Source organism: Brachyhypopomus gauderio, chromosome 21 (genome assembly GCF_052324685.1).
Source record: "Brachyhypopomus gauderio isolate BG-103 chromosome 21, BGAUD_0.2, whole genome shotgun sequence".
Taxonomy (NCBI): domain Eukaryota; kingdom Metazoa; phylum Chordata; class Actinopteri; order Gymnotiformes; family Hypopomidae; genus Brachyhypopomus; species Brachyhypopomus gauderio.
In genome coordinates, this window is record NC_135231.1 from 8851408 (window position 1) to 8877698 (window position 26291).

Below are 26291 nucleotides of genomic sequence, written 5' to 3' on the forward strand. Positions count from 1 at the left end.
TACCAAAGACAATTCCATACAAGCATTTAGGAGATGATCTGGCTTGCCAGTGGATGTGCCGACACCGTGGATGAATGCACTATTACCGCCAGCAGACGGACTGATGCAACTCCTACCTGAGACTCAACATATACACTGGATGGACTGTGACTGCTCAGCCTGGAACTAGAACTGGAACTATAGAACTACAGTATATTAGAACTATAAATATGGACATTTATTAGCAGGCCTTCCAATGGACGATGGGTTCTCTTCTTGGTCCTCCCAAGGTTTCTTCTTAATTCCTGCCTAGGGAGTTTTTCTCTGGCTTGCTCATTAGGGATCTGGACCCAAGCGATTGTAAAGCTGCTTTGTGACGTGTTGAACAAAGTGCTATATAAATAAATTTGACTTTGACCTGGCTGACTGTAGTGCGATACAGTCTGCATGTGTCTACCTGTCTCAATCTGGAAGGAGTTGCTCGGTGCGCTGTTGCACTGGGAGTTCAGCGCCGTGATCCTGAAGGTGTAGGTGGTGCCGCAGTCCAGCTGGGGCACGTTGCAGTACAGGCCCGTGCCGCTGCAGGTGGAGTTCGTCCCGTCCGACGCCAGGGCCAACACCGCGTAGGACTCCGCCCCCGCCGTCGGTTGCCACGACACCCAGACAGAGTTGGTCACGCAGTCTAGACTGCCCTTCTCACCCTCGGGTATGCACGGTACTGCGTGTGCGAACACACACACACACACACACACACACACACACACACACACACACACACACACACACAAAGGAAATTCCTTTTGAGTGAGTCGCTTCTTAGCTAGTTGGTCATGGAAGCTCCTTCTCTGACTGGTTCACTGTGAACTTTCTGGCACCCCTCGGAGAGTGTGACATCATTGCACACCCTGTGGACTCCCCAGCACTTGTAGCACTCGCGGAGGCTGTGCTCACTCTGCGTTCTTGTCCCGTTTACCTGAGGACACTTGTACAGCTCTGCTGGGATGGCCCAGGCAGCTCGCCCTGACGGATCTCACTGTGACGGAGTAAGACACGCCGCAGGGTAGAGGGCCCATCGAGCAGCTCGTGTTCGAGGTGTCGCAGGAGAAGTTGGTGTTGCCGCTGGCCACCGCGTCCACGTGGAAGGAATCTGCGTCCGGATTGGCCGTCCATGAGACAGTCACAGCATTGCTGGAGCAGTTAACTTGGGCGTGCACGTTCTGAGGAGGGCATGGAGCTGAGAGAGTGAGAGTGTTAGAGCATCGAGATGAACAAGTGTAATTGTAACGTTTATTAACATGGTTTAAGTACAGTGGAATTCATTTGTATGTTACATTAGGCCAGGAGCAGGATTAAAGTTAATGTTAGATTCAGTGTGTTGTATTCGCTTGTATTAGCGACTCATCCATCTTTGGCACTAAACATCTGTTCATTTCTACAATTAATGCGAATGCGAACATGCATGCTCATACATGCTTATCTGTGCTCATGCATGCTCATACATATTCAAAAGTAATCATGTATGCTCATGCATGCTCATACATATTCATGAGTAATTATGCATGCTCATGCCCAGGCCGCTCACCCGTGCGCACTTGGGTCGGGGCGCTGCTGCTTCCAGCACAGGTGCTGTCCCACGCCACCACACTCACGGTGTAGTAGGTCCCACACCGCAGCTGCTGCAGGTCACAGTGAAGCAGGCTGGAGTTGCAGGAGACCACGTGGAGCCCGTCGGCACTCACGCCCCCCGCCTGGTAGCCCAGAGCCCCGCCCGCTCTCTGCCAGCTCACGCCCACCGAGTTGGAGTCGCACGTCAGGGTGGTCTGAATGCTTGTGGGCGTACAGGGCACTGAGGGAGGGGTAGAGGAGGACAAGGAAGAGGGATAACGTGGAAGACGACGATGAGGAAGACTGTGGGAGGCATATAGGTTGACAAACCCATAACGGTCAACCTGAAGGAGAGAAAGGTTTTATGGGAAATGCGGTCCCTTACCTGACATGAGGCTCAAATATGCGGGAGTGCTGTTGCAGTGGCTGTCCTGAGCGGTGACGCTGATGTCGTAGCGCTGGCCACACTGCATGCCGTTCAGGGCGCAGCCGGTCGTGACGCCGGTACAGTTCACACGGTGCCCGCTGGGTGCTGCTGCAACTACCACGTCCAGGGACGGCCCTTCTCCCGGGTCCCATGACACCAGCCCTGTGCTGTTCCCACAGTCCATATGGGCGCTGACCTGTTGGGGCTGGCACGGAACTGGCCAATCACAGAAATGAGTCGGTGTTGTATAACTTGGACTCGTTTGCCTTTCCTGTCTGTGGTTGACCAATAGGGGAACAGAGCTGAACCACACGTTCACCCGACAGAGAAAATCCTTATAAAAACACTTTCAACAGTAACATAAGGATTTACTATCTTAAAAAAGGACCGTTTCTTTTTTAAGACCGTTCAGTTTCACCGTTTCTTCGGGCTCTTTGGACGTTTCAGGACTACAGGTCACCCTGAACAAAGTGGTTAATATAGGGACCATTATACTGTGACTATCAGGAGACTTTTACCCGTGCTCAACTGGTGCTGTCCAGAGTCGCTTCTGCACCCGTCAGCGGCGATGGCAGACACGGCGAAGTTGTATGTGAGTCCACAGAGCAGGCGATCGAACACGCAGGTCATGTTGTTGGTGCTGCAGGGGGAGGGGAAGCCACCGTTGCCATAAGCAATGGCCGTGTAGGTCGCTGCCCCCGGGCTTGGCTCCCAGGACAAGGTGACGACCCCAGAGGTGCAGTTCAGAGTGGGGGTCACGTGACTGGGGACACACGGGCCTGCAGGAGGGTTGGGCCAGCTTCAACATCATCGCACTTCAACACCATCACACTAACATCATTGCACCAACACCATCACACTTCAACACCATCACCACACTTCAACACCATCACACTAACACCAACACACTTCAACACCATTACACTAACACCATCACACTTCAACACCGTCACACTAACACCGTCACACCAACACCATCACCACACTTCAACACCATCACACCAACACCATCACACCAACACCATCACCACACTTCAACACCATCACCACACTTCAACACCATCACACCAACACCATCACACCAACACCATCACCACACTTCAACACCATCACCACACTTCAACACCATCACACTAACACCATCACACTAACACCATCACACTTCAACACCATCGTCACACTAACACCATCACACTCCAACACCATCGTCACACTAAGACCATCACACTTCAACACTATCGTCACACCAACACCACCATCACATTTCACCATCACACCAACACCATCACTTCAACACCATCACCACACTTCAACACCATCACACTAACACCATCACACTAACACAATCACACTTCAACAGCATCACATTTCAACACAATCGTCACACTAACACCATCACACTTCAACACCATCACCACACTTCAACACCATCACACTAACACCATCACACTAACACAATCACACTTCAACAGCATCACATTTCAACACAATCGTCACACTAACACCATCACACTTCAACACCATCGTCACACTAACAGCATCACACTTCAACACTATCGTCACACTAACACCATCACACTTCAACACCATCGTCACACTAACACCATCACACTTCAACACCATCGTCACACTAACACCATCACACTTCAACACCATCGTCACACTAACACCATCACACTTCAACACTATCGTCACACTAACACCATCGTCACACTAACACCATCACCACACTTCAACACCACCATCACATTTCACCATCACACCAACACCATCACTTCAACACCATCACCACACTTCAACACCATCACACTAACACCATCACATTTCAACACCATCGTCACACTAACACCATCACACTTCAACACCATCGTCACACTTCAACACCATCGTCACACTTCAACACCACCATCACACTTCAACACCACCATCACACTTCAACACCATCACACTTCAACACCATCACACTAACACCAACACACTTCAACACCATCACACTAACACCAACACTTTTCATCACCCTCACTGTGACTAGGATTTTTCAGGCACAGACCCTTGTAAACACACACACACACACACACACACACACACACACACACACACACACACACACACACACACACACACACACACACACACACACACACTTGAAAACAACAAATGTATGTTTAATAAGGATGTGCGCTGGTGTGTGTTACCAACCTGAACTCAGCTGTGTGGCTGCATATTCCGTCACACTGCACCTGTTGCTAATAGCAACCACGCTGACGTTGTACACGTTGCCACACATCAGGTTGTGTACAGTGCAGGAAGTATGTGTGGTGTTACACCCGGTCACATGACCTCGTGTACCAGACAGATACACCTGATAAGACTCCACCTCACTCTCCGGACCCCACTGCACATGTGCAGACTGGGTCGAGCAGTTCATACTGGACAGCACATTCACAGGGTGACAGGGAACTGCAACACACAGGCAGGACACCTAAATAAAGGTTTTAAGGGCTCAAATAGAAAGATTTCCCCTGCACATACATTATATGTGTAGCCTTTGCATATAGAACATAAATTGCTAAATTCCACTACCTGATGTCACCTGCAGGGCGGCGCTCTGCCGGCTGCTGCACTGGCCGTCCGACGCCACCACGGACACGTTGTAGCCCCGCCCACACGCCAGCTGCGTCAGCCTGCAGCTGGTGACGTTGGTGCTGCAGGACGAGACCTGACCCCCGGTCGCCCTGGCGACGGCGGTGTAGTTAAGGGCAGCCGCAGGTGCGGTCCAGTTGAGCAGCAGAGAGTTGGTGGTGCAGTCCAGGTACGCCGAGCCAATCAGAACTCTGCATGGTGCTAATTACACAATCAAGAGGCAAAGCCATCAGACTAAATTATTGCTAATTTATTCATTTATGCGTTTTCATATTATCATATTATGCTGATGAGTGGTCGTGCTAAGGTGTTACTGCGAGACCATCGGTCACACCTGTGCTGAGGACGGAGGCAGGGGCGAGGAGACTGGAGCACTGGTCTCCAACGGCAGCCACCTGCACGCCGTACACCGCGCCACACGAAAGGTTCCGCAGGACGCAGCTGGTGACGTTTCCGGTGGCGTCGCAGGACGAGCTGTCGTTGTTCCGGCTCTGGGCGACAGCGTGGTAGGAGAGCGCTCCCTGGCTGGCGTTCCACGACAAGAGCGCCTCGTTCTGGTCGCAGTTCATCATGACGGAGACGCCCATCGGGACACAGGGCACTAGAGGTGGGGTGATAGCCCAGTCTTCAGCTCTCACATTAGTGGGTGTGGCATGTTATGCTAAGTAACGTTAAATACGAGAGCTGTGAGGAGTTTTAAATAACGATGCTTTCACCTCAACACTGGTTAAACCCCCACGGACTGCGAGACACTATCTACCCTTCAGTTACAACGTCTGGCAGACACTGACGTGTGTGTGTGACTGTATGCAGTGTGTGGGTGACCTGTGGTGAGGTTGGTGGTCTGGCTGGACGCAGACGAGCACAGGTAACTGGACGCGCTGACCGTCACCAGGTACGTGGTACCGCACTGCAGGGTTGCTATGCCACAGCTGGTATCGGACGACATGCACACTTCCTGCTCGCCGTGCGTCCCCACTGCTGTCGCCGTGTAGTGGTCGGCGGTGGCCGACGGAGACCAGCTCACCACGGCAATGCTGGAGAAGCAGTTCATCCAGGTGGAGACCAATGAGGGTGGACATGGTTCTGCAGATGAGGAGGAGAGAATCAGTGTTAGAGTTAGGGTTAGAGTTAGAGTTGAAGTTTGAGTTACAGTTAGGGTTAGAGTTTGGGTCAGAGTTTGGGTTAAAATCGTGAACCCCTCCAAGAATTCTCCAGCACAGAACCTCAAAAAACATTTTATGCAGCATTCATAAAATGGTCTAGGACATTTTTAATCATGTGTTTAGTTTTAGAGTTACAGAATTAGAATTACCTTGCAAAATAAGTGCAGACTTTACTGGCCATATTTTCTTTATATAATTTTACATAGTCTGTAATTCTCAAACCATGCTAGTTTGGCTTGAGTACAAGTAAGCACGTGTGCACTGATGCGTGTTCGTGTCATGTTCTATACGTGTAAGTGTTCGTGTCGTGTTCTATACGTGTAAGTGTTCGTGTCGTGTTCTATACGTGTAAGCACGTGTGCACTGATGCGTGTTCGTGTCGTGTTCTATACGTGTAAGTGTTCGTGTCGTGTTCTATACGTGTAAGTTTTCGTGTCGTGTTGTGTACGTGTAAGCACGTGTGCACTGATGCGTGTTCGTGTCGTGTTCTATACGTGTAAGTGTTCGTGTTGTGTTGTGTAAGCACGTGTGCACTGATGCGTGTTCGTGTCGTGTTCTATACGTGTAAGTGTTCGTGTCGTGTTGTGTACGTGTAAGCACGTGTGCACTGATGCGTGTTCGTGTCGTGTTCTATACGTGTAAATGTTCGTGTCGTGTTGTGTACGTGTAAGCACGTGTGCACTGATGCGTGTTCGTGTCGTGTTCTATACGTGTAAGTGTTTGTGTCGTGTTGTGTACGTGTAAGCACGTGTGCACTGATGCGTGTTCGTGTCGTGTTCTATACGTGTAAGTGTTCGTGTCGTGTTGTGTAAGCACGTGTGCACTGATGCGTGTTCGTGTCGTGTTCTATACGTGTAAGTGTTCGTGTCGTGTTGTGTACGTGTAAGCACGTGTGCACTGATGCGTGTTCGTGTCGTGTTCTATACGTGTAAGTGTTCGTGTCGTGTTGTGTACGTGTAAGCACGTGTGCACTGATGCGTGTTCGTGTCGTGTTCTATACGTGTAAGTGTTCGTGTCGTGTTGTGTACGTGTAAGCACGTGTGCACTGATGCGTGTTCGTGTCGTGTTCTATACGTGTAAGTGTTCGTGTCGTGTTGTGTACGTGTAAGCACGTGTGCACTGATGCGTGTTCGTGTCGTGTTCTATACGTGTAAGTGTTCGTGTCGTGTTGTGTACGTGTAAGCACGTGTGCACTGATGCGTGTTCGTGTCGTGTTCTATACGTGTAAGTGTTCGTGTCGTGTTGTGTACGTGTAAGCACGTGTGCACTGATGCGTGTTCATGTCATGTTCTATATGTTTAAGCGTTCGTGTCGTGTTGTGTACATGTAAGCACGTGTGCACTGATGCGTGTTCGTGTCATGTTCTATACGTGTAAGCGTTCGTGTCGTGTGGTGTACGTATAAGTGTCGTGTTACCTGTCTGCACAAGCGACTCGTTGCTCGGGCCGCTCCTGCACCGCTGTCCCACTGCCCTCACAGTCAGATAGTACTGCAGCCCACAATGCAAGTCTGAGAACTGGGCCAAGGTGTTGTTGGTTGTGAGCGCCACCTGGTGGCCACTGCTGGCCACTGCAGTCACCACATAAGACTGCGCAGATCGGCTGGGGAGCCAGCTGATAGAGCCCACCCTCAGGACACAGTCCATGCTGGACGACGTCACCTGGGGGACACACGGAGCTGTACACGACAACCATGGACTTAGTCACAAAATCCTTGATGAAGGGCAATTTTATCACACAAAAAGATGTTTTTTTTTTAAAAGGGCAGATGAAAAACCATGATTTCACTGTGCAATCTGAAAACAGGTCAAACAGGTCAAAATGTGATAAAAAGACAGATAGATAGCCAAACAATGACAGACAGCTAGACAATGACAGACAGCTAGACAAACAGAGACAGACAGCTAAACAGAGACAGTCAGGTCAACAGAGACAGTCAGCTAAACAGAGACAGACAGCTAAACAAACAGAGACAGACAGCTAAACAGAGACAGACAGCTAAACAGACAGAGACAGACAGCTAGACAAATAGAGACAGACAGCTAAACAGACAGAGACAGACAGCTAGACAAATAGAGACAGACAGCTAAACAGACAGAGAAAGACAGCTAGACAAACAGCTAAACAGAGACAGACAGCTAGACAAACAGAGACAGACAACAGACAGTTAAACAGAGACAGACAGCTAAACAGAGACAGACAGCTAGACAGAGACAGACGGCTAAACAAACAGAGACAGCCAGCTAAACAGAGACAGACAGCTAAACAGACAGAGACAGACAGCTAGACAAATAGAGACAGACAGCTAAACAGACAGAGACAGACAGCTAGACAAATAGAGACAGACAGCTAAACAGACAGAGATAGACAGCTAGACAAACAGCTAAACAGAGACAGACAGCTAGACAAACAGAGACAGACGACAGACAGTTAAACAGAGACAGACAGTTAAACAGAGACAGACAGCTAAACAGAGACAGACAGCTAGACAGAGACAGACAGCTAAACAAACAGAGACAGACAGCTAAACAAACAGAGACAGACAGCTAGACAAATAGAGACAGACAGCTAAACAGACAGAGACAGACAGCTAGACAAATAGACAGACAGCTAAACAGACAGAGATAGACAGCTAGACAAACAGCTAAACAGAGACAGACAGCTAGACAAACAGAGACAGACGACAGACAGTTAAACAGAGACAGACAGTTAAACAGAGACAGACAGCTAAACAGACAGAGACAGACAGCTAGACAAATAGAGACAGACAGCTAAACAGACAGAGACAGACAGCTAGACAAATAGAGACAGACAGCTAAACAGACAGAGATAGACAGCTAGACAAACAGCTAAACAGAGACAGACAGCTAGACAAACAGAGACAGACGACAGACAGTTAAACAGAGACAGACAGTTAAACAGAGACAGACAGCTAAACAGAGACAGACAGCTAAACAGAGACAGACAGCTAGACAGAGACAGACAGCTAAATAAACAGAGACAGACAGCTAAACAGAGACAGACAGCTAAACAGACAGAGACAGACAGCTAGACAAATAGAGACAGACAGCTAAACAGACAGAGACAGACAGCTAGACAAATAGAGACAGACAGCTAAACAGACAGAGATAGACAGCTAGACAAACAGCTAAACAGAGACAGACAGCTAGACAAACAGAGACAGACGACAGACAGTTAAACAGACAGACAGCTAAACAGAGACAGACAGCTAGACAGAGACAGACGGCTAAACAAACAGAGACAGACAGCTAAACAGAGACAGACAGCTAAACAGACAGAGACAGACAGCTAGACAAACAGAGACAGACAGCTAAACAGACAGAGACAGACAGCTAGACAAATAGAGACAGACAGCTAAACAGACAGACAGACAGCTAGACAAATAGAGACAGACAGCTAAACAGACAGAGATAGACAGCTAGACAAACAGCTAAACAGAGACAGACAGCTAGACAAACAGAGACAGACGACAGACAGTTAAACAGAGACAGACAGCTAAACAGAGATAGACAGCTAGACAGAGACAGACGGCTAGACAAACAGAGACAGGCAGCTAGACAAACAGAGACAGACAGACAGCTAAACAGAGACAGACAGCTAGACAGAGACAGATGGCTAGACAAACAGAGACAGACAGCTAGACAGAGACAGACAGCTAGACAAACAGAGACAGACAGACAGGAGTAGAGACGGCCGGCGCTTCACCCATGTAGATGACGGTGCTGTTGCTAGGTGCACTGCTGCAGGCTGCATCACTGGCGATGACGCGTACGGTGTAGGTCTCTCCACACAACAGGTCGCTCCACGTGCAGGTCGTCCTGTTGGTGCTGCACATGTGGGTGTGGCCTAACAGTCCCCTAGCGACCGCAATGTAAGTCTCCGCCCCGTCACTGCTGGCCCAGGCCACTGAGCCCAGGCGGTCCTCGCACTGCACGAAGGTCCGAACGCCACTCGGGACGCAGGGGGCTACAGAGAGACACGGACGTTAGCTGATGTCCTAATGTGGTCGTACGACGACCGTGACGGGTCGGGTTGTACCTGTGGTGTAGTACGCAGGGGTGCTGGGTAAACTGCTACACCGCTCGTCCTGCCCCACCACGGTGATGTTGTATCTTTGCCCGCACGGGAGCTCCGCCTCCAGGGTGGAGACGTTGGTCTGGAAGGAGATGATGGAACCCAGGTTGCCCGTGGCAACCGCGACGTATCCCAGGGCACCGGCAGCGTTGTCCCACTGGAGGCGAAGCGTCTTGTTTTCACAGGCCCCGCCCACGGTGAGGTGCTGTGGCTGGCACGGCTCTGACAAGTGGGCGGGTTAAGAGGCGTGGTTTTAGGCAAAAGGGGCGGAGTCAAGGAATGGCGAGGAATGTTTGGTGTACTAAGATAAACAGCATAGCAGGGATTGCTGAATATGAAATATGAGAATTATATTATGGCTGTGAGAAGAAAAAAGAGGAGGGAGAGAGAGAAAGAGAGAGAGAGAAGGCAGGTGGGGGGGGGGGGGGTACCTGTTCTGATGTTGAGGATGGAGCTGGAGTCACTGTGGCACTGTGTGCCAAATGCCCTCACACTGATGGAGTATTCTGCTCCACACTGAAGACCACTGAACTGGCAGCTGTCTGTGCTGGAGTTACACACTCTACTCACACCTCCCAGCCTCACACTGGCCTGGGCTTGGTAGTACACGACCCCTGACCCCTGTTCCCACGTCAGCACAGCTGTGCTTGTGCCACACTTCAGGTTCACGCCCACGTGCTGGGGCACACAAGGCCCTAGAAATCACAGATCACAGGGTAGAGGTCAGGCATGTTTAATTATTATTATTATTATTATTATTATTATTATTATTATTATTATTATTATTATTATTATTTTGGTTTTCCCATGACAATTAATCGTATTCACATATATTAAAAACAAATAAACCAGTAATGAGCAGACTGTAGTCAAGACCAGATAGAGAAGAAAGTTCTAGTCTGACAGTTCTTAAAACCCATCTTAGATCAAACGTTTATCAAGGTTTAAGACGCACATGTTTGGAAAGTGAGTCCGGTGTTCCAGGGAACTTCACACACACTGTTGATGGCTGTGAGGCTGACGTTGTATGTCTGTCCGCATATCAAGTTTGTAAAGTTGCATTGGGTCTGATTTGAGACACATTTCGCTAGGTCACCGTCGCTGCTAGCAACTGTAACCTCATAGGACGAGGCTCCACTTGTCCACGCCCATCTGACCAATGCCGTGTGAGTGTCGCAGTTCACCGCCACTGTGACACTGCTGGGTTCTGGCAGGCAGGGAGCTGTACAAACACATCACACACATGGGAGATGAAGGCAGATCCTTCCCATGATGCATCAGGAGAGATGTGGACAGAAAGAGTTGCATCAGGAATGCGTGGTCACAGTCTTATGTGCTTGCATGAGAGTGTGCGTGTGTGTGTGTGTTTACAGGAGTATATGTGTGTGTGTGTGTGTGTTTACAGGAGTATATGTGTGTGTGTTTGTGTGTGTGCGGGTTTGTGTGTGTGTGTTTACAGGAGTATATGTGTGTGAGTTTGTTTGTGTGTGTGTGTGTGTGTGTGTGCCTGTGTTTGCGCGTGTGTGTGTGTTTGTATGTGTGTATATGTGTGTGTGTGTGTATGTGTGTGTTTACAGGGGTATATATATGTGTGTGTTTGTGTGTGTGTGTGTGTGTTTACTGGGGTATATGTGTGTGTGTGTGTGTGTGTTTGTATGTGTGTGTTTACAGGGGAATATGTGTGTGTGTATGTTTGTACGTGTGTGTGTTTACAGGAGTAAATGTGTGTGTCTATTTGTATGTGTGATGTGTGTATGTGTATATACGTGTGTTTGCATGTGTGTGTGTGTGTGTGTGTTTGCATGTGCACCTGTCGTCAACACCGCACTGATGCTGTTTGAGCTGTTGTGCGTAGAGCCGATGGCCCAGGCGGTGACCACATAGGCTGTCCCGCACTGCAGGCCCGGCACCCTGCAGGACGTCTCGCTGCTGTGGCAGGACAGAGTGTCACCCCCTCGCCCCTCGAGTATCACCAAATAGCCCAACGCGCTCACACTGGCCCCCCACGACACCACCCCCACCGAAGAGGAGCACACCAACCGCACACGCACGTCAGTGGGGGGACAGGGCTCTGAAACACACACACACACACACACACACACACACACACACACACACACACACACACACACACACACACACAGATAAGAAACCTTGGGTCCTGAGATACTGATCAGCACCAGCAGTGTCTTTGAGGCCTTCACCTGTGACCAGGGGGACAGGAGAAGACACGGCTGACCCTGGACAGACGTCACTGTTAGCTGTGACCGTGACGTTGTAGGTCTGGCCGCAGGTCAACAAAGACAGGGCACAGGACGTGTCCTGCGATGAGCAGGACGTGATCTGGCCCTGCGGGGTCACCGCCTCGGCCGTGTAGTTTTTCGCTCCTGCGCCGACGTCCCACAGGAACTGCGTGACAAACGGGGTGTAGAATATCTCGATGTGCTGTGGAGGGCAGGGTCCTGAAATCACCATGGGAGGGGCGGGGCCAGGAGGGGAGGGGCGGGGTGAAAGAATGCAAAAGAAAACCAAATACCACCAAACTGACTTGATTTTTTATTTCTCTTTTGTTCCTTCACTTGGCATTTTGTTAATTGACAAAAAATATCTATAATCTACATCTATAATCTAATCTATAATCTACATCTATAATCTAATCTATAATCTATGAACACAATTTTGAAAGCGTTCTTTGCTGCTTCACATCTGACTAAAATGAGCACAGTGCTGTATATTAGGATATATTTGATGACAGTAGGAGTGTGTGCTTTAAAGCTCCTATTGCGGTCTACATTAAGGAGTTAGCTGCTGAATTATGAAGCTACTGTCAGTAATCTCATGTAAACCACAGTTGTGTTGTTGTGGTGTGTGTGTAGCAGACAGTAATTAGACAGTGTTCGTGTTGCTTGGAGCTGAATGCAGCCTCACTTGTGTCCAGGTAACCATTCATGGGGGCGGAGCTATTGCAGATTTGCCCCTGAGCCTGTACGGAGATCTTGTAACTGCTCCCGCAGGTCAGGTAGAGCAGCTCGCAGCCAGTGTTGGGCCCTCCGCAGGACACCGTTTGTCCAGACGCGCTCACCGCCGTGGCTGTGTACACCAGGGCACCTGCACCTGGTTCCCATGATAGTATCGCTGTACCGGTCTCGCAGTCTAACACAGACTGGATAGTGCTGGGTGCACAGGGAGCTGGAGAGAGAGAGAGAGAGAGAGAGAGGGGGGGGAGGGGAGAGGGAGAGAGAGAGGGGGGGAGAGAGGGAGAGAGAGAGAGGGGGGAGGGAAGAGAGAGAGGGAGAGAGAGAGAGAGAGAGAGAGAGAGAGGGGGAGGGAAGAGAGAGAGGGAGAGAGAGAGAGAGAGAGAGAGAGGGGGAGGGAAGAGAGAGAGGGGGGAGGGAAGAGAGAGAGAGAGTGAGAGAGAGAGAGAGAGGGAGTGAGAAAGAGACAGATAGCAAATAGAAACATTAATAATGGGAGTGTTCAGTGTGTCAATATCCACTGAAGTATATCTATCTGGTCTCATTATAATGTAGAGCAGGGGTGCCCACAGTTTTCAGCTTGCGAGCTACTTATAAGATGACCAAGTCAGAAAGATCTACCGGGGTGGCGGCGAACGTAATTTGTTGACCGGTGGGGGGGGGGGGGGGGGGGGGGGGGGGGGGGGGGTGGCGAACGTAATTTGTTGAGTGGATTGCAGATTGGCTACCGTAAATGTCAATCAAAATACAACCGTCAGTGCAGATGTGCGATTCATCTACTACTATTTTATGTGACGCGATCTACGCACATTCCTTCGCGATCGACCGACACTTCCTTCGCGATCGACCGGTCGATCGCGATCGACGTAATGAGCACCCCTGATGTAGAGTGTGTGTGTGTGTGTGTGTGTCTAAACTGAAACCCCAGATTAATAAATCTTCTAAAATGTGTAAAATGGGACACAATATTTTAATTCCTATTCATAAAATTAATGTGGAGATAATTACCACTGATCAAAGTTCATATGTGATCTAGGTGAAAAACTTATCAAAACTGACATGTAACCGAAGCCATACATATTAGCCATACACATTAGCCATACACATTAGCCCCAAGCCAAGAGGCCAGCAGTAGGTACCCTGTCAGATTCACTAAAATGCATTTATAACGTTTACCAAGATGGTAACTATGGTTACAGGGAGTGACACCCTGGTTTTTTTTGCAAGGTAGTATTCGGTTATGAATCACTAATGTCACATGCTTTGATGCTTTATACATTGAATTGTTTTTATTTCTATAAAAACATGTACATCTCTAGATGCAAAAGGATTGTGGTGATAGCGTACGAGTTTATCATCTTTTCTGTTCACTACAGTCACTCTATGCATGAATTGTTTCTGGGTGTCTGATATAGCTGTCACAGTTCAAGAGTGATGTTTTCATTGTTGATGAGGAGTTTAGCACAATAGTTTTGTTAGATGTACACTAATCTTTTGATTACTCAATGATTAATCAAATCAATGATTGATAAAGATTTAAAAGCAATATCTTTAAACAGGGGGTGTTGTACCAGATTCAGTGTCCACCATTCGGCTAGGCCTGCTGCTGCATTGTGGGTTAGAGGCGACCACGGTGGTGTGGTAGATGTTTCCGCAGGACAGGTTGGTGACGTTACAGCTGTCCCCTGTGCTCCCGCAGGAGGTGGAGTGTCCACTACTGTCCAGCACCGTGGCCGTGTAGAACGTCGCCCCGGCACTCTGTTGCCAGGACACGGACAGGCTGCGATCGCAGCCCACGTGCCCACTGACGTTCACCGGCACACATGGCACTGCGCGAGAGGGAAAATGTTACAGTGTTATAATGTAACTTAAAACAATGTCAATAAGGTGTTGTTACAGCTAATTAGATATAAAGCGAATTAAAATTTCCGTGTTGTACACGACGACAACCCTGAACAACTTCATGGGTTTATTTTTGTAATCTGATTATTTTACTGCGGACGGTCAAAATGTATCCGTGATCCTTTACTCGGGTGGTGCAGGTGGAGGTGAGTCTCGCTCACCTGTCCTGATGTGCGCGGGCCAGCTCGGAGGACTGGTGCACACGCCGTCTCGGGCAACCACCGTGGCCGTGTAGCGGCGTCCGCAGGCAAGCGCGATCAGGTCACATGACACGTCGAGGCTCTCGCAGCTGTCGGTCAGGGAGTGGGTCTCGTCGACGGCGTAGACCGTATAGATCTGGCCGCCGGCGCTCGGCAACCACGACAAGGTGGCCACATTATTGCTGCAGCTCATGGTAGCGTTCAGGCCCAGCGGTGTGCAGGGCGCTGAGACGGCAGGGGACACAAGTAACAGGACTGGCAGTAGTGAACACTTTATATACGACAGTAAATGTTTTCTAGAACTTTCCGACTGCGATACCTGTCCGTGCCACGGGGCCGATGCTCTCGGAGCTGTTGCAGGCGCTTCCTGCAGCGATGACGGTCACCATGTACAGGTCGCCACAGGGGAGGGCGGAGACCTGGCAGGACGTGGCGTTCTGCGGGGCGCAGCAGGCGTAGCTGTTGCCCTCAGAGCTCTCCACCAAGGCGGTGTAGCGGCGGGCCAGGGCGGTGGGGGCCCACCGCACCGTCAACGTGCCGTTGGCACAGTCCACGGACGTCGTCACGCCCAGAGGAGCGCAAGGGGCTGGAGAGAGGAGGAGGAGAGAGGAGGAGAGAATGGAGAGAAGAAGAGAGGATGAGAGAAATTAGAGGAGAAGAAGGGAGGAGGAGAGAAAGACTGAATATGCATTTTTTTGCACGAGTGGTCTCACTGTTATAGGCATTTGTTGCACGAGTGAGTGTGTGTGTGTACAGTGCTCAAGTCTCTGCAGCAGTCACAACTATCCGATGATGGAGAGATTCCTGACTGGGTCTTAGTGGGGTGAAGCGCATTAGTTCTGAGTAAATGTGTTTCAACTGTCCTCTCAATCGTACTTTAAAATGATAAAGCTGCCAAACCCTTCTAGTAAAAAAACCAGTAGATATTTGACATTTTACAGCATTACATCAGGAAAGAGGAGGTAGGAATGGATGACATTAGACATTTGGTTTTATGGTCTTTGTTTAACACATGGAAAATCTCTCTGTCTGTCTCACCTTTTTATTGTCATCACTCTATCCCTCCCTCACTTCCCTTCTCTCCCTTCTTTTTACTCCCACTCTTTCTCCTCTCTCTCTCTCTCTCTCTCTCTCCTCCCGTCTGCTCACCTGTCTCAGACTCCACGGTGTTGCTGGCTCCACTGTGGCACTGCTTGCTGAAGGCCGTCACGCTGAAGTTGTAACGTCTCCCGCACAGTAACCCGTCAGCAGCACACGTGCTGTCGCTGGAATTGCACGTATATTGCTGTCCGTCACCGTTGGTTGCAATGGCGATGTAGAACTCCGCCCCTGCCGAATTCTCCCATATCACCCAGGCCGAGTCGGACAGACAGTCCATCTGCACCCGCGTTAGCACAGGGGCACAGGGTGCTGCACGCACACACACACACACACACACACACACACACACACACACACACACACACACACACACACACACACACACACAAGCCAAACAAAAAGGGTGCATAAATGTGCACGTGCACATTGATGGAAATACTTGGAGAAGCATTCAGCTGCCACCTGTGGTGTGTGTAACTGTATGTACAGAAATACAGATCTATGTCAGTCTGTGTGTTTTCATCGCGGTGTGTATTTACAACACTGACCTGACTGAACGATCCTGTACGGTGAAGGTGCACCAGAGCAGCCGGCCTGAACCGGCGTCACGCTGACGTTATAGGTCACGCCACACGGCACGGTGACGTTGCAGCTGCCGTACGTGCTGGTGCAGGTGTAGGTTGCGGTGGGCGAGACCGCCTGTACCGTGTAGCGCACCCCTGGCACACTGGGTGACCAAGTAACACTGATGCTATCAGACAGGCAGTCCAGGCTGGTGTTGACAGTCTGTGGGGGACACGGGGCTGGCGACACGGGGACAGAGAAGACAAACGAAATGTCTCCGCTGGACTGAAGTAGCTAAGATCTAAACACCCTTCTTGTTATTGTTATTCAGTAATAATTCCGGTAAATAAAAACAGTATGGTGTATTGATATGTATCGGTTACTTGACACGGGTGCAGTGTGTGTGTGTGTGTGTGTGTGTGTGTGTGTGTGTGTGTGTGTGTGTGTGTGTGTGTGTGTGTGTGTGTGTGCCTCCCCTCACCCGAGACGGCGGTCTGTATTGTACTGTAGGTGCTGTTGCAAATCCTGTTCTGGGCGACCACTGCCACAACACTGTACGTCTGGCCGCAAAGGATGTTGGGAACGGTGCAGAAGGGCCTGTCCGTATCGCAGGGGATCAGCTGACCCTCACTGCTCTGCACCACGACGTGGTAGTGTGTGGCATCGCCCGTCTGTTGCCAGGTGATGTTGAGCACCGTTGCCTGGCAATGCAGTATCGCCTGGACATTCTGAGGTACACAGGGAGCTGCGGGAAGGAGGTCAGAGGTCATGGAACATCATAATTTTCGAACAATATATTAGCTGAGATGTCAGTACAACTCTATTACAGACATGTCTGAACGCTGACAGTCCTTTTGTGGTCAGTTCTGTGTACTCAAATCTGATCTCTTGCTTTATTGAAGTGTTTACAAGTGCAAAAAATCTGGCTAACACCTTCTGCTCAGCTGAGACCAGTTCATTCCTGAAAGTAGTCAGTAAAGGTTGACAACACGCATAAAAGTTACTTGACTACAGATCCGTCACCAGACTATCAAAGAGGTACTATATTACGTATTGTGAAATTGACTGTAAATTGTTTGGCATTGTAATAGATATTTGGCATATGTATAAGACATATAAGTACATATTTCGAAGAATAGCTGTTAGGAGGGAATAGGTGTGTCTAATAAAGAATCACTCAGCATTTAAGTGTTACATCTGATGTCTTTTAGAAGGCTAAAACAAATTCAGAGTTTTATGGTGGAGATCAGACACCATCCTCACCAGTTGTGAAGGTGCGGGTATCACTGTTTGGCCCTATGCAGTTGTTGTCTACACCGGACACGTGCACCTCGTACGTCTGTCCGCACTGCAGTCCAGTGAAGTCACATGGCACGCTGCGGGCATTGCAGGTCACATGATACCCCCCGCTGCTCTGAGCAACGGCCTGGTACGAGCTGGAGCCCTGAGAGGCCGCCCAGGACACGGACACCATGCTGGACCCGCATGACGTCTGCATGGACACGTTGGTCGGTGGACAGGGGGCTGTGGCGTAGACAGGATCATGTCAGGTGAGGACTGTTCCTGTGGTCGTGGTGTTCAGGTCTGAGACGTGGATGCTGTTACCTGTCTTCAGGAGCATGAACTGTCCGTCGCTGCTGGAGCAGGACTGGCCCTGGCCGCTGATGCTGATCTGGTAGAACGTGGCGCACTGCAGGTGCGTGATGTTGCACGCTGAGCCGGTCGTGCCGCAGGTGACGCGGTCGCCCACGTCGTAGCCGTCGGCCGTGGCGTTGTAGAAGAGGACGCCCGCACCGGGCGTCCACGAAACAAGAGCGGAGTTACTGCTGCAGTCCAGCGAGACGTGAGGGTTCGAGAGAGGACACGGCCCTGCGTGGCAAACGCGGATGGAGAAAGACAGAGAAAGGAAGAGGTGGAGATAGAGGGCTTCAATAAGGCTGGGCTGAGGCTCAGTGGCGCCCCCTGTCTGGACTCGGTACCTGTAGACGCGTTGACCCGCTGGCTCGGCTGGCTGGTGCAAGTGCCAAGCTGAGCGACGACCGTGAAGGTGAAGTCCTGTCCACAGGGCAGTTGCGGGAAGACACAGTTGGTGTCCACGTTGGTACAGTTTGCCGTGTCTCCCCGACTACCCACCGCGTAAACCACGTAACTGTCAGCACTGCGGGACATCTCCCACATCACCGAAGTGATCAAAGAGTTACAGTCGAATTTCGCCGTGACGTGGGTCGGGACGCAGGGTGCTGGGGAGAGCGGAATGACAGGCCGTGTTACGGAATGACAGGTGACCTAGCGGATCTCATACCTGCGCAGGTATCGCTGCCCCTCACCTGTGTGGAGGGATCTCTCTCTTTCTCACCTGTGTTGAGGTCCAAGGTGGCGCTCGGCGAGCTGCGGCACTGTGGCGTTTCTCCCCAGGCGGTGAGCGTGTACGACTCTCCGCAGAGGAACTGTCTGAAGGTGCAGTTTGTGTCGGAGCTGACGCAGTCCACCTGCCCGCCCGTGTAGTTCACCGCAGACACCCTGTACGACTGGTCCAGCCCGCCGGAGACCCAGGAAACGGTGGCAACGTTGGTGCTGCACTGCAGTGATGTGGATAAACTCTGTGGCTGGCAGGGAACTGGTGGAGAAGAAGGAGAAGAAACCTTCATGCACACAAGCAAGATTTCTACTGCATTATGGGTTTGGTTAGGTTATATGTTTACATTGTCATTCAACACAGAATTTACTCCATGAGTACGAGTCAGAACTAACTGTGTAACGTACTGTGTAACTAACTCACGGTGTGAGCATGTTAGTAGCTTGTTTGTGTCTCCTAAGTGTGTGTACCTGTCTGAACCTGGTAGTCAGAACCCTGGATGTCACAGTGAATGCTGGAGGTCTTCACGGAGATGCTGTAGATCCGACCGCACCACAAGCTTCGGATGGTACAGGAAGTGCTGTTGGAGTCACAGGAAGCGCGTGTGCCGTCGTTGCTGATGGCCAACGCGGTGTATAAGCCCGAGTCTCCACTGATGGGGTCCCACTGTACGGCCAGTGTGTTGGAAAGACAGTCCAGCTGAGTGTGTATGTTACTAGCCAGACATGGGGCTTGCAGAGAGCAGAGGAGATGGGACAAGAAGAGATGAGATGAGATGAAATGAGATATGAAATGTGAGCGACGAGGAATTACAATTATTAGGATAGCCCACTTAGTGAGGGTTGAGGACATGAAACGCCAGTGTTTGCTAACACTACACTCAAACAAAGTGAAAACTGCATGTCAACAAGATCGGGCACAGTGCCAGTAAGCCGGCCGGTGATTGGCTCACCCGAGTTGAACTGGGTGGTGCTGTTGGCCGAGCTGTTGCAGGCGCCGTAGGAGGAGACCACGGTAGCCGTGTAGTGACGGTTGCACTCCAGTTTTGCCACGCAGAACGTGTCGGTGGACGAGCAGGAAGTGACATGTCCTTCGTTGGTCACCAGGGTGGCGATGTAGAGCAGGGACCCAGCCCCGCCCACCCAGCTGAGGTGGCCCAGGTTGGTGCCACAGTCGGCCGTGGCCACCAGGCCCGAGGGGGCACACGGTGCTGAGTGCAGAGGGGGAGGGGCATGTGGCAACGTCAGTTATGACACGTTGCCGAATGCTAATTAGACACCGCAAATGAGTATGGCACTGTGTACATTGAGATAGTTAGGAGATAGTAGTCAAAATGGTGCTACTCAGCTTCCAAACCTACCTCTGTTCATTGAAAATCCCTCATATGCTTCACTAGCACAAATAACAGAGGTTATGAATGAGTTAAAAGGCTCTGACTGCTGACAGGTGAACTGGGTCATGCGTGAAAATGTTCTGGTGTCTGTCACACCTGTCTCCGCCCGCACCTGTCAGTCATTGTATAAATCTTAGCTACTTTATTTTTTACTTAACTTTATTACTTAATTTGTTACTTAGCCTGGTTCATTGTTTCTTGACGTGTGTTTAATTGTTTTCTGGTTTTGTTGTGTTCTTGTTATTATGTCATCTCGTACCTTACGTGTTGGCCAGTGTTGCCATAGTTACTTTGAAACAGTAATCCGACTACTGACTACTGACTACTTCTTTAAAAAGTAGCTCAGTTAAGTTACTGACTACTTGCTTTTAAAAGTAACTAAGTTAGATTACTTTTAGTTACTTTCAGCAGAGGCTGATCCCCCGCCCCTATAACAGGAAAATGACTACCAGTTCTGCCAATACCCACTTTATTGACATGTATTTTAACCGGAACATCAAAAATGACACTGGCATTTGTAAACTTTTTCTTGAAATAGGCTTTGTTGTTTTTAAAATAAATAAATAAATAAGACAGTCTTTCTGTTCAACTCCGCCCACTTACAGGGTTGCCAATTCTCACGCATTGAGCGTGAGACACACGCATTTGACTGTCTTCACACGCTCACACGCCACACTTTCGATATCTCACGCCGAAAAAAAATCTAGTTTATTTACCTCTGATCCATATCTATGATTCAATGAGTTACTAGTTCGATCTGGCGCCAACCACCGGCGATCGATAGATCGTGATATAATACTGAATTTAGTCCATTTTACACCCCGCCCGGTAACAATTTACGTTCGCCGCCACCCCCCGGTTTTTTTCAGGTTTGACGTTGTGTTTTTGAAAGTAGACAGCACTCTGTCGCCAGCACAGAGTGTACAACGCACCTTAATGTTGTCATCCTTAACCGAAATAAAATCAAAATAATTCCTGTATTTCCAGCTGCTAAAGGCGACCCTCTCCTTCCATCTGACTTTGGCGCCGCAGAAATGACATAACCGCGCAAGAAACGTGTAGCCAAAAAATAAGAATGAATAACCTACGTTCCCCCGAAATGCAGAAATAGTAACGCACGATGTTTTAGATAAGTAACTTTAATCTGACTACTAGTTTTTAAATAGTAGTTGCGTTAGACTACTCGTTACTGAAAAAAGTAGTCCGACTACAGTAACGCGTTACTAAGTAACGCGTTACCGGCATCACTGGTGTTGGCTATATGACTTTGGGCCGTTCTTATGACGATGATTGTGGATTTGCCCTTATTAAATCTCACTCTACTCAGCGTATGCGCCTTGCTGTTGCTCCACAATGCCCTCCAGGTTACAGTTTCTCTTCCGTCACTCCGTCATCAGGTGTTTACGTTACCTGTGTGAACCTGGACAGGTGAGCTGTAACGGCTGGTGCAGGTGTTGTCCTGTGTGGCCAGCTGGACTGTGAAGGCCATGCCACAGTAGAGTCCGGTGAGGGTGACCGACGTTGCCGTGGTGGAGGAAGTGGAGTTGGCTCCACCCTCCTGCTGAGTGAACAGGATGTAGGTGACCCCCACCTGCAGGCTGGGGTCCCACGAGATGGTGATGTCGTTGGTGCGGCACTGGGTGGAGCTGACCAGGTTGTTAGGAGGACATATGACTGGAGAAGAGAAACACACGTGATGCTCTTACTGACGTGCTGTCTTATGACCTTTACAAAGTCAGTGTTGAGTGTTTACAGGTCTCCGATCTGCAATTCAATTACTTTACAGTAAAAAATAACCAAAAAAAAAAAAATAGGAATGTTAATCTATTATCTATTATCAGCTAGAAGTTTTTGGCAATCTCTTTGGCATAAGGAAAATGTTGTTGGTTATGAAGACAGCACACCAGTACCAACAAGGTGATGAGGTGTTGTGATGTTTTATGACTGTTCCGTATGCACACATGCTGTATGGTGCCCACAGTGTTGGTGAGTGTGGCCACGCCCCCTCCCTTCACCTGATCTTAGCACGACCGGCATGCTGGGATCACTCTGACAGCCACGCTCCACTGTCACCACAGTAACAGTGTAGTTCTTGCCACAGGACAGGTCAAGGAAGGAGCAGGAGGTGGTGTTTGTGGTGCAGCTGCTGGTCTGGCCATCCGCGCTGATCGCCCTTGCCATGTACATCTCAGCGCTGGGGACAGCGGTCCAGCTGACGGAGGCGACGTTGTTCGCACAGACCAGGTTCACCTGGACTCCGGTTGGTGGACACGGACCTGAAAAAGGGGAAAAGGTCATTTTAACACCAGTAGATCATCTAGACATGCGACAAGAGACAGCAGGAGATCCATGTTCCTTGGCTGCTAATCATGAGGGGTAGACTGCACATCATTTAACCCATTTGGGCCAACATGATGTGAGTGAAGTGATCTGTCTTGAGTGGTCTGGCTGAGGTGATCTGGTTTGAGTGGTCTGGCTGAAGTGATCTGGTATGAGTGACCTGGCTGAGGTGATTTGGTATGAGTGGTCTGGCTGAGGTGATCTGTCTTGAGTGACCTGGCTGAGGTGATTTGGTATGAGTGGTCTGGCTGAGGTGATCTGGTATGAATGATCTAGCTGAGGTGATCTGTCTTGAGTAATCTAGCTGAGGTGATCTGTCTTGAGTAATCTAGCTGAGGTGATCTGTCTTGAGTGACCTGCGTGAGGTGATCTGGCTTGAGTGACATGGCTGAGGTGATCTGGTATGAGTGGTCTGGCTGAAGTGATCTGTCTTGAGTGGTCTGGCTGAGGTGATCTGGTTTGAGTGGTCTGGCTGAAGTGATCTGGTATGAGTGACCTGGCTGAGGTGATCTGTCTTGAGTGGTCTGGCTGAGGTGATCTGGTATGAGTGACCTGGCTGAGGTGATCTGTCTTGAGTGGTCTGGCTGAGGTGATCTGGTATGAGTGGTCTGGCTGAGGTGATCTGTCTTGAGTGGTCTGGCTGAGGTGATCTGTCTTGAGTGACCTGGCTGAGGTGATCTGTCTTGAGTGACCTGGCTGAGGTGATCTGTCTTGAGTGGTCTGGCTGAGGTGATCTGTCTTGAGTGGTCTGGCTGAGGTGATCTGTCTTGAGTGACCTGGCTGAGGTGATCTGTCTTGAGTGACCTGGCTGAGGTGATCTGTCTTGAGTGACCTGACTGAGGTGATCTGTCTTGAGTGACCTGGCTGAAATGATCTGGTATGAGTGGTCTGGCTGAGGTGATCTGGTATGAGTGATCTGGCTGAGGAGATCCAGCTTAAGTGATCTGTCTTGAGTGACCTGGCTGAGGTGCTCTTGATGTACATGACACACCTGCAGTGAAGGTGGCAGCGTTGCTTTGGGAGCCATTGCAGGTGTTGGAGAAGGGCGTGACCACGATGTTGTAGGTCTGAGCGCAACTCATGCCAGGTATCTGGCAGCTGGTTGTCGGCGTGCGGCAGGATTTGGTGTCTCCGGTGGGACTCACGGCGCTGACAATGTAGCCCGTAGCTCCAGAGCTGCCCAGCCAGGTCACGGAGGCGGTGTTGTTGGTGCACTGTAGATTCACCGACACACTCTGAGGAACACATGGAGCTGAGGAGAGAAGAAGGAACATGAGAACAGAAGAGAGATGAGTGGAAGAAGTTAGTCCAAGATATAATTTTGTATTATAATATATTATACACTTTTGTGGGATTACATTTTTATTTTAAGGTAACATGTTTACAACTGAATGTGTGTGTGTGTGTGTGTGTGTGTGTGTGTGTGTGTGTGTGTGTGTGTGTGTGTGTGTGTGTGTGTGTGAGCACCGGTGTGTATCTGGCTCCTGGCCACACTGCTGCTGTTGCAGTGTCTGTCCTGCGCCTGCAGGCTGACGTTGTACACGCGTCCACAGAGCAGCGTGGAGATGGTGCAGTAGGTCTGACTGCTGCTACCACTGCATGAGTCGTTGTGGTCCGCTGCCTCCACCCGCGCCACAAAGCTGTCTGCACCCAGGGTCTGGGCCCAGCCCAGCACCGCTACACCAGATGCACAGGTGTAGTTTGCCACCACCCACGTGGGAGTACAGGGTACTGCAGTACAGGGTAGATTGAGGGGGTGGGGGTCAGAGGGTAAGTAGAGGGGCAAAGTGGATGATGGGGGTTAGTAGAGGGGCAAAGTGGATTATGGGTGAAACACATCTGTCATTAGTGTAATCTCTGGCTATAATGGCATCACATCTGTCATTAGTGTAATCTCTGACTATAATGACACCACATCTGTCATTAGTGTAATCTCTGACTATAATGGCACCACATCTGTCATTAGTGTAATCTCTGACTATAATGACACCACATCTGTCATTAGTGTAATCTCTGGCTATTATGGAAACACATCTGTCATTAGTGTAATCTCTGGCTATAATGACACCAGATCTGTCATTAGTGTAATCTCTGACTATAATGGCACCACATCTGTCATTAGTGTAATCTCTAGCTATAATTACACCACATCTGTCATTAGTGTAATCTCTGACTATAATGACACCACATCTGTCATTAGTGTAATCTCTGGCTATAATGGCACCACATCTGTCATTAGTGTAATCTCTGGCTATAATTACACCACATCTGTCATTAGTGAAATCTCTGACAATAATGGCATCACATCTGTCATTAGTGTAATCTCTGACTATAATGACACCACATCTGTCATTAGTGTAATCTCTGGCTATTATGGCAACACATCTGTCATTAGTGTAATCTCTGGCTATAATGACACCACATCTGTCATTAGTGTAATCTCTGACTATAATGACACCACATCTGTCATTAGTGTAATCTCTGGCTATTATGGCAACACATCTGTCATTAGTGTAATCTCTAGCTATAATTATACCACATCTGTCATTAGTGAAATCTCTGACTATAATGGCATCACATCTGTCATTAGTGTAATCTCTGACTATAATGGCACCACATCTGTCATTAGTGTAATCTCTGACTATAATGACACCACATCTGTCATTAGTGTAATCTCTGACTATAATGACACCACATCTGTCATTAGTGTAATCTCTGGCTATTATGGCAACACATCTGTCATTAGTGTAATCTCTGGCTATAATGACACCAGATCTGTCATTAGTGTAATCTCTTGCTATAATGACATCACATCTGTCATTAGTGTAATCTCTGGCTAAATGGCACCACATCTGTCATTAGTGTAATCTCTGAATATAATGGCACCACATCTGTCATTAGTGAAATCTCTGACTATAATGGCATCACATCTGTCATTAGTGTAATCTCTAGCTATAATTACACCACATCTGTCATTAGTGTAATCTCTGACTATAATGGCACCACATCTGTCATTAGTGTAATCTCTGACTATAATGGCACCACATCTGTCATTAGTGTAATCTCTGACTATAATGGCACCACATCTGTCATTAGTGTAATCTCTGACTATAATGACACCACATCTGTCATTAGTGTAATCTCTGGCTATTATGTCAACACATCTGTCATTAGTGTAATCTCTGGCTATTATGACACCAGATCTGTCATTAGTGTAATCTCTGGCTATAATGACATCACATCTGTCATTAGTGTAATCTCTGGCTAAATGGCACCACATCTGTCATTAGTGTAATCTCTGACTATAATGGCACCACATCTGTCATTAGTGAAATCTCTGACTATAATGGCATCACATCTGTCATTAGTGTAATCTCTAGCTATAATTATACCACATCTGTCATTAGTGTAATCTCTGACTATAATGGCACCATATCTGTCATTAGTGTAATCTCTGGCTATAATGACACCACATCTGTCATTAGTGTAATCTCTGACTATAATGACACCACGTCTGTCATTAGTGTAATCTCTGGCTATTATGGC

General features: G+C 49.2%; 1 protein-coding gene across 1 annotated transcript in view; it reads right to left on the reverse strand.

The window, feature by feature from the left end:
• fndc7b (fibronectin type III domain containing 7b) overlaps positions 1-26291 on the reverse strand; it is a 54084-nt gene that overhangs the window by 10510 nt on the left and 17283 nt on the right. Inside the window, exons 18-50 of the mRNA XM_076984668.1 lie at positions 24213-24476; positions 23737-23997; positions 22421-22681; positions 21816-22079; positions 19965-20222; positions 19483-19743; positions 19013-19273; positions 18636-18896; positions 18262-18525; positions 17920-18180; positions 17138-17401; positions 16641-16895; positions 16141-16401; positions 15311-15577; positions 14953-15216; positions 14461-14718; positions 12843-13103; positions 12119-12376; positions 11725-11985; positions 10870-11136; positions 10346-10609; positions 9879-10136; positions 9546-9806; positions 7237-7497; positions 5480-5740; positions 4989-5255; positions 4595-4855; positions 4211-4471; positions 2530-2790; positions 1970-2227; positions 1562-1825; positions 953-1213; positions 437-697 (exon numbers count right to left, since the gene is read on the reverse strand). Of these exons, the coding sequence (XP_076840783.1) occupies positions 437-697; positions 953-1213; positions 1562-1825; positions 1970-2227; positions 2530-2790; positions 4211-4471; positions 4595-4855; positions 4989-5255; positions 5480-5740; positions 7237-7497; positions 9546-9806; positions 9879-10136; positions 10346-10609; positions 10870-11136; positions 11725-11985; positions 12119-12376; positions 12843-13103; positions 14461-14718; positions 14953-15216; positions 15311-15577; positions 16141-16401; positions 16641-16895; positions 17138-17401; positions 17920-18180; positions 18262-18525; positions 18636-18896; positions 19013-19273; positions 19483-19743; positions 19965-20222; positions 21816-22079; positions 22421-22681; positions 23737-23997; positions 24213-24476 (8631 nt within the window). The remainder of the gene's footprint in view (positions 1-436; positions 698-952; positions 1214-1561; positions 1826-1969; positions 2228-2529; positions 2791-4210; positions 4472-4594; positions 4856-4988; positions 5256-5479; positions 5741-7236; positions 7498-9545; positions 9807-9878; positions 10137-10345; positions 10610-10869; positions 11137-11724; positions 11986-12118; positions 12377-12842; positions 13104-14460; positions 14719-14952; positions 15217-15310; positions 15578-16140; positions 16402-16640; positions 16896-17137; positions 17402-17919; positions 18181-18261; positions 18526-18635; positions 18897-19012; positions 19274-19482; positions 19744-19964; positions 20223-21815; positions 22080-22420; positions 22682-23736; positions 23998-24212; positions 24477-26291) is intronic.